This window comes from Erithacus rubecula (genome assembly GCF_903797595.1).
Source record: "Erithacus rubecula genome assembly, chromosome: 5".
Classification (NCBI taxonomy): domain Eukaryota; kingdom Metazoa; phylum Chordata; class Aves; order Passeriformes; family Muscicapidae; genus Erithacus; species Erithacus rubecula.
The window spans coordinates 67,370,418-67,384,084 of record NC_136687.1 but is presented as its reverse complement, the minus strand read 5'-3'; the positions used below and the strand labels follow the sequence as shown (position 1 = coordinate 67,384,084).

The window sequence follows — 13,667 nt, the reverse complement described above, 5'->3', positions numbered from 1 at the left end:
CCGTCACTTGGGTTAAGCTGAAACACGTTGCTGCTTTCTTTTTTAAATCTCATATTAAAATTTCAAAAGCAAAGCTGTAAAGGCTACTGATTTTTGGAGACTGATTTTTTAGCGCTGCCCCAAGACATGCAACATGTTGCAACTAATTGAACAGATGCTTTAGTTCACTTTAGAAATCTCACAGCTGAATGTTTGAATTTCTACATGCTAAAAAGAGTAAAACAATGCCCAGATTGTGTGTGATGGAATATTATGGAACACAGCTAGGAAAACCCACACAGCTAGGAAAACCTTGAGAAAATCTAAGGCAGCAGCAGATGTATTTCCGTGTGAGTTATTCAAGGCATTTTCCTTGCCCTGTATACATAGAAATTCAGGTTGTGATGCAGAAAGCGTTGTCCCCCTTACCCTGGATGCTCATCACCCCTCAAGGAGTTTGTCTTCCATGTGCAGAGAAACAAGAGAAACAAGAGACTAGCTCATACCTTGGAGCTTTGTACACCTGGCCTATGTTTAAATATGAACCATTTCTGTGCAGGTGTGGGCAGGACTGACTGATCACTGTGCTCCAAGTGAGGGTGCAAAGGACCCAGGGCAGGCACTTCCACTGCAGTGAGGGTGAGGGAGGAGAGCCAAAGCTGTTACCTGAGTCCCCACCTGCTTTACATGCTGCACCTTCTCCAGAAGCAGTACTGGAAAAGGGACAAGGCAGCATTAGCCAGAACTCCTTGCTTCTTCTCCTGATCACCAGTCCTTGCTTGATTCCATGTGTCATTTTCATAGGGATTTTCAAAACCTGTTCACCACCAGGAATTGCCCTGCAGCACAAAACATTCCTCCAAGCATTTCTTAGAGACACTGTACAGTGTGGCCCCCAGCATTAATAATCACAGCATTCCCATGATTAGCTACACATAAAAGCAGAGGGGAATTATGTTTATGGCTTGGTCCGATCTCTGAACTAATCCAGGGGACATAATGCTTGGTTAATCTTCATTAGCCCAGGAGCTGTGCTGTGCCATCTGCCGGCAGGCAGGGCGGGGCTGCTGACAGTGCTCCCTCTGGCCTTCAGCCTAATCCCAGAGTTTCTGCGGAATGACTCTGTAATGGCACACCAATTTGTTATTTCCCTTATTTACTGCTCAGATAGAGTGGCCAGAATTGTGCTTGCAGCTGCTCAGAGCTTTCCAAGGAAGCACAAAGCCAGGCCCATCAACGACCATCAGCCCTTCATTGTGTGAAATGTGCACAAGCAGGTTCTGCAGTAATGAGATCAAGCAGAATCTCTCCTGGGTATTTTCCACCCCCCATGTGATGCCTGTTACACAAGGCCATCCCTCCCCAGAAAAAGCACCTAAGCTGCTTTTTTGCCCACATCTTACTCCTTACTGACCTCTAGGCAGAGCCTCAACATTATCAGTGGCAGGCTCCAATCATGGTCCCAGTGGGGAGTTAAAGGTGGGAAAATTCTACTTCCCTTCTCAGCAAGGCTGGGACCCTTCTCCCTGGGAAGAAGGAGCAACCAACACTGCTGCTCATAGTAAGGGCAGGTGAGTAAGTACAGATCTAAGGAGATCTGTACAAGTTTTTTGTTAAACTTCAGGAAAATCATCACTCATACCTTTTTCACAGTCCAGATTGGAACTGACCACTCAGAGTCAGCTCCTGGCAAGCATTTCAGTGTGGGGTTAAAAAAAAAAATGCATTTACCCACCAAAAGGCATGGAAGTAATCACAGCATCCTCAAAGTTTACCTGTCCACTGAAGATATAACACCTCACCCATCTGTAAGGTGGTCTTGCAGCAATGGCACTTAGTCCTGTAGCAGCAGACACACTTAACATTTACCACAGGAGAAGTTAACATGGCTATAAAATCCACACAAGTCCTTGCTTTGCTTCTCACTGAATTCAGGAAGGGAAAATGTATTTCAGACCACATAAGACTAATTAATTTAAAACTTACATTTAAGAGCTAACAAAGATGTTAATCAGAACAAAAATTAACTACTATTAACTACGTCTCTGGAGCTCAACACAGGAACAGGATGGACTAGAACAAGAGAGTAAATCAGAGCAGGCAAGTGACAGCTGCTGAGCCCCTTTCTCAACCCGCCCTCAAGAGGTTCATCCATCCATCCATCCATTGCCATCCTCCCATCAGTCCCACACGGCCCATTTCATTCCCTTTGCCTGATATACTCCTGGCAGTCTCCCAAGGCTTCCTGTTAAGGGAAACAGGCAGCACCACAAGAGAGGGAAGAAACTATCACCCCAGCCCCCGTTTCCTTAAGAAGAAACCCCACAGCGCCGTGTATCAAACTTTTATTGTCTCCAGCAGTGGCAGCGGCAGCTGTCACTGGAGCCTCCTGCCCTTCTTGACGCCGGCGCGGATGCCGGACAGCTCGCCGGGGTAGCGGTGCAGCTCCCGGCGCACCTCGCGCACCTGGCCCCTGCGCCGGATCCTGGCGCGACGGAACTTCTCCCGGTGCTTCACCCGCGGGTTGCGGTCAATCTTCCTCCTCTTGGGCGTCAGCCCTTTGTTCTTGATCATCTGGTAGGTCACCCCTCTCTTTTTACTGGGATCCTCTCCTTCCGACACCACTGCCTCTTCAAGCGCATCTCTGTCTCCAGCTCTCTTCCTCTTGAGTGCCAGCTTCTCCTCCATCATCCTGTAGTATTTCAGGGCAGCCTCCCCATCCAGCTCCGACTCATCCGACGATTCAGTAGCAGCAGCTTGGCCATTAACAGGCACAGGGGCACGTTGTGGTTTGTTTTTCTTGCCATCCATGGTGAGAAACACGGAGAACTTGTTTTCCTTCCGCAGCTTCTCCTCCTTGTTGTCGTAGTAGCTCCTGAGAAGCGTGCGGAGCTGGGGGGAAAGCCTCTGGTCTATAGGGGCGAGGTCGTTGATGATGTTCCTGTAGGCCACCAGCCGCTCGATGACCGGGTGACTGTGAACCGGCATCCTCTTGGCCTTCAGGACCAGATAGAAGCTGATATTGGCACAGTAGTTCAGGTACAGATGATACTTGGTCTGCAAGTAGCGACTGCCCTTCCCCTGGGGGATGGTGCCATCCCTGACCATTTGCAGCAGCGGGTGCAGCTCGTCCTTGATCTCCATCAGCTTCACCTCAAAGTCCTCCATCAGCTGCAGGAGCTCTGGGGACTCCTGCTTCAGCAGCTTCAGCTGCTCCTTCCTGGAAAGGGTCTGCAGATCCTTATCAATTTTCTGCCCCTTGCTATCCTGGGTTTTCTGCTGCTCAGCCAGGTAGCCCTGGATCATATCCAGACCATAATCATCCTCCCCCAAATCCCGCACCAACCGTCTCTGGATGACCTGAGCCTCCTGCTCCTCCTCCTCCTCCTCAGCATCGATTTCTTGCTGGCTCCGCTTGCCCTTGGCCTGGGCATCACTCCCATAGTCCGTGTCATAGTAGAGCTGCTTGCGCTGGCCCCAGGAGAGCTCGTGGGGGAGCTTGGCTTCCGGATGGCGCTCCTCCAAGTCACTTTCCATGGACATGTCCCCCTCTTCATCCTCACCATCATTTTCATCTTCCTCACCTTCTTCCTCTTCTCTATCCTCAACACCATTTTCATCTTCCTCACCTTCTTCCTCTTCTCCATCCTCATCCTCCTCTGCGCTGTACTCCACAAAGGGATTCCGGTCCTGTATCTCGTCCTCCTCCTCATCCTCCTCTTCCTCGCTGTCCTCGGGCAGCTGCAGCCCCAGCACCTCCTCCTCCTCCTCCTCCTCCTCGCTGTCTCCGGCCTCCTCGCCGCTGTCGAGGGCGGCCATCACGGCGCGGAACTGCTGCTCGTGGAAGCGCTCCGTGTCGTCGGCCAGCTCCTCGGGGCCGGCGCGGCCGGCGGCCAGGGCGGGCTCCTCGGGGGGCTCGGGGGGCTCTGCGGGCGGGCCCCGCGGCCGCAGCACGGTGCCGCGCCGGGTCCGCATGGCTCCGGCTGGGCAGCAGCGGCTGGGCTCGGCTGGGCTGGGCTTGGCTCGGCTGAGCTCGGCTCGGCTCCGGCTCCGGCTGGGCTCGGCTCGGCTCGGCTCCGGCTCCGGCTCCGGCTGGGCTCGGCTCGGCTCGGCTCCGGCTCCGGCTCCGGCTGGGCTCGGCTCGGCTCCGGCTCCGGCTCCGGCTCCGGCTCCGGCTCGACTCGGCTCGCCCCGGCCGCGCTTCCCGTTCCGCCGCGTCCCTTCCGCTCCTGCGGCTCTTCCTTCCTGCGCACGGCCCGGAGGATTCTCTGCCGGCCTGCGCCACGTGGAGCGGAGCACAGGAACTGCCGTCGCCCCTCGGGCTCTGGGTCCCTCTGCAGGTCCAGCAGTACAGCTGCTGCCTGTGCGGTCATCTTACAGCAGCCAGGAAAAACAGCCGGAAAACACCTGACGCGTGCGCCCCAGGAACCACAACCTGGTGCTCGGTTCGCTACGACCATATCCAACTCGGAGAGAAGCAGCAGCACTTGCAGAGCTCCCTGCACACCTCCGAGGTTCGGCCATCGGCTCTGCCCAGCCGTTCCCGTCACGGAATCGCCCTTTCGCAGGGATGCAGGAGCGGGGCCCGTTCGGGCACAGCTCGGCAGCTGCTGCCTCTGCACTCCCTGAATCCATCCCCTTCTGCCAGCAGATCTCTGCGTCCCACAAACGGAGCTATTCTCGTTTTTCAACACCTGGGCACCCCTCGCCAGGAGGGTTTTTAATGCAGTGTGTGTTTGCTCGCCTGTGCATTGCCATGCTGTGTTTTCGTGGCACCAGCCACCCTTCCCAAGGGAAAATGACATGAATTCTGAGCCACGGGCAAGCAGCCTGCCTTTCTGAGCTGCAGGCACAGAGTAATTAGACACAGGAACCAGTACAGTCCAAGCTGAGAAACCCAGAGTCTGATAAATGCACACGCCCCAACAAGAGCAGCTCTGCATGCAAGTGCAGGGGCTTTTTCTCACCACAGAACAGGTGCAGGTGTATTTATAAATGCTCCTGCCCAACTTTTTGTGGAAAAAAACCAGATCAAGCAGATACTCAAATTAGCTGAAACACAATGGGGTGCACAGCCTTACTCACTTTTTGGTGATTCATTTGGATTTGATCAATCTGATGGCAAACAGGTCTCAGTTTTGACTTTCTGACACACTCAGCCTCTTCACACGGTCACCTCTGGGTCAAATTTCTTGCACAAAGACAGTTTTTGCCTCAGACCACTTTTCCAAATCCACCCCTGCCAGTTTTCAGGCATCACCTCCCTGGATACAGACCTGTAGAGGAAAGAGCAGCAAGAATAACTTGGGTCTGGAGACGCAGCATCATTACACTTGCTGGCTATTCTGGGTGGAAATCCTCTCTTGATACTTGGTCACTAAATGCAGCTGTCTTGGGGGACAAGGAGCAGCCTTGTCATCTGGCTGCTCAATCCTGCTGGCTTTTTGTGTGAATCCACACAACCAGTTCCTGCCAGGTGAAAACTACAGGTAACTTTTGCACCTGTGACTTAGAGAAACCCAAGCCTTTCTCATGCTCCTGCCTTCATAGTTTCTGCCTTAATTGTTCTATTTTTTTCAAAAATTAACATACTAACTCCCCTTGGACTCTCTTGGATTTAAATGGAATTGACATGTTTCCCAATGGAAGCCCAGCTGCCCATGCAGCCCATTGCCAAATGCCTGCTCACCCAGACAAAATTCCAGAAGCCATCCAGTAAAACAGGGGTAATCCAGAAGAATAATAGTCCAAAACATAAACCTTCCTCTCAAGAGCTTGTGATCTAGCTAGAAATCCCCAGAAAGCTGCAGGTGGCTGAAGGGACTGAAAATAGCTCTGGTGTCATCATATCCAGACCAAGGGACTGTACACACACATGTAGATTTAGCAACTGAAATCCAGATATGCTGAGCACCAGCAGCCAGGGAAAACCACCAAAGTGAACAGAAACACACAGAAACACAGACACACTGCTGCTCAGTCTCTGCCTTGGCAATTGAAAACACTCTCCTTGCACCTTCCCAGTGCCATATTTTTGTTAGTGCAGCTAGGCAAAGCAGATCAGAGCCAGCCTCCCTTGCATGTTCTCTATCCTGGTGCTGGCATCCTCCCTTGGACAATTCTAGAAAAATTCTTACCAAAAAGGGTGACCAAAACAAGGGTACTTTAGACAGACATCCCTACCAGCACTGTGAGTCAGGTTTATTCCTTACCTCCTGTACAAAATGGAGCATTCTGCCCATCTCAGAGAGAGGGCTGCATAAACTGTTAGCAATCCTTTCTGGGATGGGGAGAGCAAACAACCCCACATTTTTTCTCTGCTACAGACAGACCCCTAATGAGAACACAAGGTTTGTAAAGAGCTGTGGAAGAACCCAATGCCCTGCAAGGATCTGGCTGTGACCCATCATCCCCCCCCAAGTCCCACACTCCCCTTGCACATGAGCACTGCTGATGTAACCTGAAAGCTCATTGCATCATGCAACTGCAGGGTGAGGGGTTTATGCTTGGAGAAAAAAGCTCAGGGCACACAACTAGGGCCTTGGAACAGTTCTGGGCTTAGGGACACAGCCAGCAGGGTCTGGGAAAAGAGATACATCCTGCAAGGTGACAGGAACCAGCATGCTTGGCAGCACTGCCAAAAGAGTTCAGCCTCTTGAAGAAGCCTGGCAAGAGCAACCAGGCTCTTGCTAAGCTTGGGCTTTCCTTAAAAAAGTGGCTTTTTCTGTGCAAGACACATGCAAATGCTACAGAGACTACTCTGGCCATTATAAGGTACATTTGCTCTTCAGAAGTTACACAAATGATCCCAAATCTGGGACAAAAAAAAAAAAGAAAAAAGAAAAAAAATCCCAGGCCCTCTCCAGTACCACCCTCCTTGATGAAAAATCTCCATGCCCAGTACCTCAGGGTTTGACTCAGGATCTCTCCAAAGCCCAAATCCCATGGAGTCCCTTTCTTTCACAGGGAGATGAACTCCTCAATGCAGTGGGCAGAGCTGCAGTGGCAGTACCTCTTTCACCCCTGCTCTGTCACCTTTCCTGCTTTGACTGCAGGCTCTCTGGGGGCACGTCCAGCCCTTAATTCAGGTTTGCACACAGCTGGTCCAAACAGGATTTTGATTTTGAAGCCTGAAGTGGTGTTTTAATAAGACTCAAGGGATTTTAAAGTGTGATTTCTCAAAATTAGGAGCCAGAGCTGTGGCTCTTGGACTTTATTACCTTCCACCAGTCCTGATGGCAGTGTCCCCTCTCTTGGGGTGGTTTTGCACATCCCTGTACTCAGCAGCTCTGTTGCCTGTTGGTGAAGAACAGAAAAAAGCACAGTAGAAGTGCAACCCCCTGCTCCCCTCTGAAAGCCAGAGATCTTGGTGCATTAACACACCTGGTTTCAGTCCCCAGCCACATTTCCCAGTATTGGCTGGGCTGTTTATTTTAGGAAACCAATTTGCAGACACCCTTATAGGCAGAGTCAGGCTCTCCACTCACATTCTTCAAAAGAAGGGAAGGCAAGATGAAGAACTCTTTGTTGCTGTGTGTTGCCTTGGCTGTCTCCTTGGGGATCATCCTGGTGGCAGGTAGGTGAGCAATGCAGGGATGGAAAGCTGGGATTAAGACATCAATGGCAGGTTTTGTGTAATTTACCCTGAATTATTCTAACAGTCAGAGGTCAAACCTCAAAGCCTGCTCAAGCAGTGAGCTTCAGTGGTGCTTGGACACCTCAGGGTGTTTCTGCAGTGTGGTTTTAATTGCTGCCTGGAGGATGAAGTGATGACTAGCTCCAAATTTAGGACTTGGTAATTAGCCATTTTTTATCAGCTTTCTGAAGCAATAAACTGTAAATGGGCATGCTTGTTTTTCTGCAGTCCTAGGGAACTTACTTGCTCCCTGGATCTAAAGGCTTCCAAAATCTTCCTGGTGATCCTGCCATACAGCTCCAGCCAATTTATTCTGATTAAACTGTAGCTTATCATGTAAGTCCACTGAATTTCTTGGGAACTCTTGATTCCAGCTGAGGTCAGCCTGTGCTCCCAGCACACTCCCCAGTGTGGGTCTCAGGTCTCTAGCCAGTCTGAATCCATCCTCCTGCACATGGTGGATCTGCTCTGAATTGGTGCTCAGGGATAACCACCCCAGTAAGGGACAGCTGCAGCCCTGCATTTCCTGCAGCTTTTGGAAGAGCTTATTGCTTACCCCAGGCAACTCTCTTGGGCTTCACAGTGTATCAAAGGGCAGTGCAATGCTAAAGGTGAGAAAGAAAGGTGAGAAATTTTGTCCAAAACACAGCCACAGAAGTATTGAGGAGGGAGGGAACAGCTTAGTGCTATAACTCTGGCACTAGGAAATTGAACCTGTGGACATTTAGAACAGAATTAGCAAATTTTGCATTTAAAAACCTTCTCCCCAGGGGTTTTCACTGGATGACGCATGGAGATCTGCAGATGAAATGACATTTTTTTAGCATTGTAATCTTAAATGAAAAATTGATGGAGCACCAGTAGCTTTAACAGTGAAGCCAAGAGCATAACACAAAGAATTAAATCAGGGCAGTATTTTTAGAGCAGTCAGAAAAGCCTGCATATGCATAAGATTGTGTTAATCTAATTTTAGAATTAAAGCCTGCTCTGAGAGGTTTTGGTACAACCTGAAAGCCAATAGGATCTGACTCAAACATTGGCTTTGGATGAAGGGTTTGGAAAGAACTGCACACAATGTTATGTGGAATGCAGCACAGAGAGCAGAGGAAAAGCTCTGTGATGGACAAAAAGCCAGAGACTTCCCTTGAGCCAAAAGAGAGGCCAAGACAAGGAGCCAGGGACTAGAGAGGCTTTTCTGGGAGGCTTTGCATCAGAGGGAAGAGCTCATGTGGAATGATGAGTTGGCAGAGAAGAAGCTTGGAAGGTGATTTCCTTCCCAAGCTAGGAACTCCACAGAGAATCTTATCCAAAGATTCTCTGCTAAAGGCCACAGGGACAGCATTGTAACCAGCAGGTCAACTCTAGGGTCACTGAGGCATCATTTCACACACTATTGGTACCTGTTTTACAGCTACAGTGCCTGTAACAGTCTTAGAAAAGCTGCAATGGGAGCAGATGAGACCAGGATGTTACAGGGGAAGGAAAGACCAAAGCTTTTAAGTCCAAGTAGCTCCAAAATCCTTTACAGACATGATTAACTCAGCTTTTTTTCAGCTTGTTTCTTCTTTCTCTCTATGATTAAACCAAGGGACAAGCAGAGCAGGCAAGTCCCCAGAACTGAGATTCATCTGAGCCCAAAGCAAACTGTCTCCATACTACAAAACTCAATGGGTCTGGTATTTCTAACCAGGCTGAAAGTGCTGTAGCAAGAATGATGCTGCAAAGTGAGGGCTGTGAACTTGATTTCATCAGAAATAGAAATAGAAATACAGAGGGATGTAAAAACAACACATAAAAGCAAGGCTGGCTTGTCATGGGTGCAGAGAACTGAGGATCTGGGTTGGGGAAAACAAAGCAGCAAAAACCAATTTCAAATCCACCTACTCACAGTAAGGCAGCATTGCACAACATCAGCAACACCCCAAAAGCCTCTGAGTGCACCTGGCATGTTCTGGCCTGCCTTGACTGAGTTTCATATGGAGCAGCAGTTTGGAGAGGTAAACCAGGGCTGGAGGTTTCCCTGCAAACCACAGACATCAACCAGAGCCACCTGCCCTTCCCTGCCACGTCAGGGGGCTCTCTCTCCTCTCTGGACCCTCCTGTGCTTTTTGGCAGCTGTTCCCCAGGAACCTGAAGGACAGGATAGCAGGAAAACTGACACATCTGCCTCAATGGCAAGGTCAGAGACATTCATTTGGAGATCAGACCAAACTGGGGTTTGCACTGCTGGAGTAGCTTTGGGGCATGACAGGAACTGCCTAGCCAATTCCTAGGAAAAGAGCACTTCAGTCACCAGGTGTGGCTGGGACTTTATTCCCAATTTACCAGCAATCCCTGCACATTTGTCCCTCACTAGGCAGAGTGTCCAGGTTCTAATCTTGTCCTTCCCAGTCCCACCACCCCTACACAGAGCAGCACACTGAGCTGAGTGTGCTGACAGCTGAACTCATCTTTGCTAAGGGACTCTCTTGTACCTGCTGCAACCTCAACTTTAATCCATCCAGTGCCATAATGGTGCATTCCTGGCATTTTCATCCCTTGGCTATCTGCTAGAGCAGCTTTCAAGGATTCTGTTCTTGATTCTGGCATTGCCTTTCCTGTGCTTGCAGGTTACCCAGTGAGCCCCAAAGATGAGGAGTACGTGCTGGTCAATAATAAGTGTCAGTGTGTAACAGTGACCTCCAAGTTTGTCCCCTCCAAAGAAAATCCTGATGAAGAAATCCTGGTGAGAAACATCCGCATCATGTAAGTGGCAACCAAGAATTTCACAGTGATGGTGAGCAGGAGATGCAGTGTTGTACCAGTTTTCTTTGCATTATTTCTTATATCCCAGCACTGATGAAGAGAACAGCTTGTCACATGGGCTGTTTTCTGTGATATCCTGAGTATTTCATTTTGCTAAGTGCTTTTCTGTCTCACATGAACCTCTCTGGTGTTTGTTCCTTCAGATACAAAAAGCATCTCCATGTTTCAGACAGATCAGTACTAACTTAACAAAATAGGCCGGAGAAGTAGATAACGTTAAAATAAAAAGTTGATCTAACCTGGAACCCGATTGAGTCCATGACACTGGACTGACTTTCTGGCCTGACAGAAAGAAAATAGTTAATGCCTGTTAACTATCAGTTAATGCCTAAACTGTCTCCCACGAGACAGAACTCAGTTCAAGAGCAGGACTCTGTCCTGCCCTCTCCACTCACACAAACCCAACAGAAGTGAGTGTCTGGGGAACAAGGACCAGCTTCAGGTCCAGAGCTGCAGGAGCACTGTAGAGCTCAGGGCAGGAGAACCACTCATTAAACATCCCTGTCCACCAGCCTCAGGCAGCTGCTAGCTCAGAGTTTAGCAGAGGTTAGCACTCAGCCCTGTCACCTTGCAAGTGGCACTTACATTAGTTGCTGCAGTGCTCTTGGGGAGGGCTGTTGCCTTTGAGGGTGCAGAGGATCAAGATCTCCTGTTCCTGGGATTTGATTCAGAGAAGAAAATAAGCTGAGTGTTTAGAATTGCTCACAACAGAGCAGACTGTTGAATAAGCAGTTTTCATGAGAGTGACTCTCTTCCCACCTTTCAGAGTCCCCCTGCAGGCTCGGGAGAACATCTCTGACCCCTTGTCCCCACTCAGGACCACTTTTGTCTATCGCATGACTGAACTGTAAGTAGTTTTATTTCCAACTTCACTTTCCAAGACAACCTACAGCAGCTCTAAAAGATGCTCTGCTTGAGGGCCAGATGTTCCCCTGGAACACCTAGAAAGGACACAGCACTCTCCTGGCTCTCCATGCACATGAGCAAGAAAGATTTGGGGTTGAACTGATGCCTGGGAAGACTGACCTGGAGCAGAGACTAAACAGAGCAAAAGGAATAAAATAGGTATTTATTGAAAGGATACACCTTGGGCAGTGCCAGAGCCTGACTGGGGCTACACCCAAATCAAATCCAAGATGGATCCTGGTCACGAGTTTTTACACGTTTATAAGTTTTGGTTCATCTACATCTTGGGGTCAATTACTCAGGCACAGCCCCAGGCTATGAAGTCTCAGCCCCCTGACTTGCCCCCTTTGTCGTTGTTTCTGCTTTTTGGGTAATGAGTGATTATCTTGATTCTCTAGCTAGGGAGTGATTTTGTCTAACTGCCCTGTGAAGAGAGCTTACTAACATCTAATATGAAGTTTCAGAGTTACACACCAAGCAGGAGAGAATCTGAAAAATACAAAAGCTAAAACCCAAGGCATCATTTCCCCCCTAAGACACCACAGCAGCAGCATCTTTTCACCTAACTCCTCACACTCGTTCTACTTTCCATCTCCTCCAGCTGCAGAAACTGCGAGCCGGCAGCAGTCGAGCTGGGCGGGGTGATGCAGCAGGTGCAGCAGGGTAACTGGTGCGAGGAGCCGCAGAGCTGCTACACCTACGACAGGAACGAGTGCTACAGCTCCCCCGTGCCGCTGCTGTACCGGGGCGAGGTTCGGCACGTCCCGGCGGCGCTGACTCCCGCCTCCTGCTTTGCCGAGTAGCTCTGCTCGGCTGTGCCGCCCGAACGCATCAGAGCACTGGATGACAGCGCCCCAATTGCCCCGCTGCCCGCCGTGGCTGTCCCCTGCACCCTGACTCGTGCCGTGCTCCTGCTGTCCATCTCCCATCCCGCAATGCCACCACAGAGATACAGGGCAGCCATTCCCCACAAATCCAGGGAACTACACTCATTTCTAGCGCGGGGGGAGCTGTGCTTCCCAGTGTCCTGGGGCTCCCCCAGCAGCAGTGTTTGTGCCCTTCTCTCCCTGAGCAGTCCAAAGTGATCTCTGCACTTCTAGCGCTTGGACATCTGCAAGCTTCCAGCAAGTTCTCCCAGATAAAGAGAAGATCAAAAGACACTGCTTCCCTGAAGTGTTTTGCAAAGTTGCCAAGCCTTCAGCTGTGCCAGGAATGCTCAACTCTTCTGGGAGATGTTGGATATTTCACTTTCCCTACTGCTTCACTGATTCTGCTGCCTTCTTCCACCCCTGCTCCTGCTTCAAGTGGTGAAAAACTAAAACTCAAATTGGCTCAGATTTCTTTACTTTTTCCTATTCTTGCATTTAAAACCACAAAAAAAAAAAAAAAAAAAAAAAAAATTGACTGCAATATGAACTGCTAGAGCACGACCCTAGTTCATGGTTCAGAATTGGAGTAATGAAACAGCAAAAACCTTATTCCCACAATTGTAGTTTTGTTAGTCAAACATTCAATAAACTTTTTTCTGCATCAGTCTGCGTGTTCTATTGCAATTCAGTAAGAAGGCATAAAAAGAAGCCAAGCCTATAATCATATCATTTTCTTTTTCACAGTTAATCAAACTCTCCCTAAATAACTGCTTAAATTTGCAGCAAAGTCTCCCAAAATACCAGAATAGAAATATTTCCATGCACTTGCAAAACATCTGACAGATTGAGGCTGAATTGGTTTATCATTTTAGGATCAGCTCTGCATCACTGAGCTGCTTTGATTCCTGATCAGTGCAGGATCAGAATCTCAAAATCCAAATACCATTTAAATTAAATCTGGAAACTGCAATCCACACATCAGAAATTTTCATCACCCCTGAATGAAATACTTTTAGGACAGGTGATCTGGGGGATATTCTTTCACGTGTAAGGTGTCTGTCCTAAAGAAAAACATCTAATGGGGCCATATTTTGAAGGGCAAATGTATAAAAAAATAATTGACACAAATTATTCTGATGTTATATCAGAGTTATGAAAAACAAACTTGTAAAAACACCATTTTCTCCCCTCCTCCATGCAAAAATAAGCCAATTCAAAGAAATGCCAAGAGGAAAGAGCCTCTTGGCAGTCTAAGTATTGCAGAGGGCATGTATAACTCACCAAAATTTGTCTCAAAGATATTTTCTTCTTCCAAATCCTGGTGTTCCCAGTCTCAGAATGCTGTAATGTTACAAGTTATTTGGTCATAGCTATGAAATAAAGCCTGAGAGGGACAAACTAAAGTTCTCTTCCATGTCACCTCATAAGACATGAAAAGGTATTAATTCAAAATAATATTTTGGGGGTGCTCA

At 49.0% G+C, this 13,667-nt stretch overlaps 2 protein-coding genes across 2 annotated transcripts; one reads left to right on the top strand and one right to left on the bottom strand.

Annotated features, from left to right (window-relative positions):
* Positions 1–2,350: 2,350 nt before the first annotated feature.
* UTP3 (UTP3 small subunit processome component) lies at positions 2,351–3,961 on the bottom strand. The gene has a single exon (XM_079307275.1). The coding sequence runs from the start codon at positions 3,952–3,954 to the stop codon at positions 2,356–2,358; it is 1,599 nt and encodes a 532-aa protein (XP_079163401.1). The 5' UTR covers positions 3,955–3,961; the 3' UTR covers positions 2,351–2,355.
* A 3,437-nt stretch (positions 3,962–7,398) lies between these two features.
* Positions 7,399–12,142, top strand: JCHAIN (joining chain of multimeric IgA and IgM). Its single transcript, XM_079305738.1, has 4 exons — positions 7,399–7,555; positions 10,225–10,360; positions 11,187–11,267; positions 11,928–12,142. Exons 1-4 carry the CDS (start codon positions 7,492–7,494, stop codon positions 12,127–12,129), a joined length of 483 nt encoding a protein of 160 aa, XP_079161864.1. The 5' UTR covers positions 7,399–7,491; the 3' UTR covers positions 12,130–12,142.
* The last annotated feature ends 1,525 nt before the right edge of the window (positions 12,143–13,667 follow it).

Excerpts from the sequence above, each read along its gene's own strand:
- UTP3 (XM_079307275.1), bottom strand. The coding sequence starts at position 3,954 with ATGCGGACCCGGCGCGGCACCGTGCTGCGGCCGCGGGGCCCGCCCGCA.
- JCHAIN (XM_079305738.1), top strand. The coding sequence starts at position 7,492 with ATGAAGAACTCTTTGTTGCTGTGTGTTGCCTTGGCTGTCTCCTTGGGG. Across the intron at positions 7,556-10,224 it reads GGGGATCATCCTGGTGGCAG|GTTACCCAGTGAGCCCCAAA; the intron begins GTAGGTGAGCAA and ends CTGTGCTTGCAG. Across the intron at positions 10,361-11,186 it reads GTGAGAAACATCCGCATCAT|AGTCCCCCTGCAGGCTCGGG; the intron begins GTAAGTGGCAAC and ends CCCACCTTTCAG.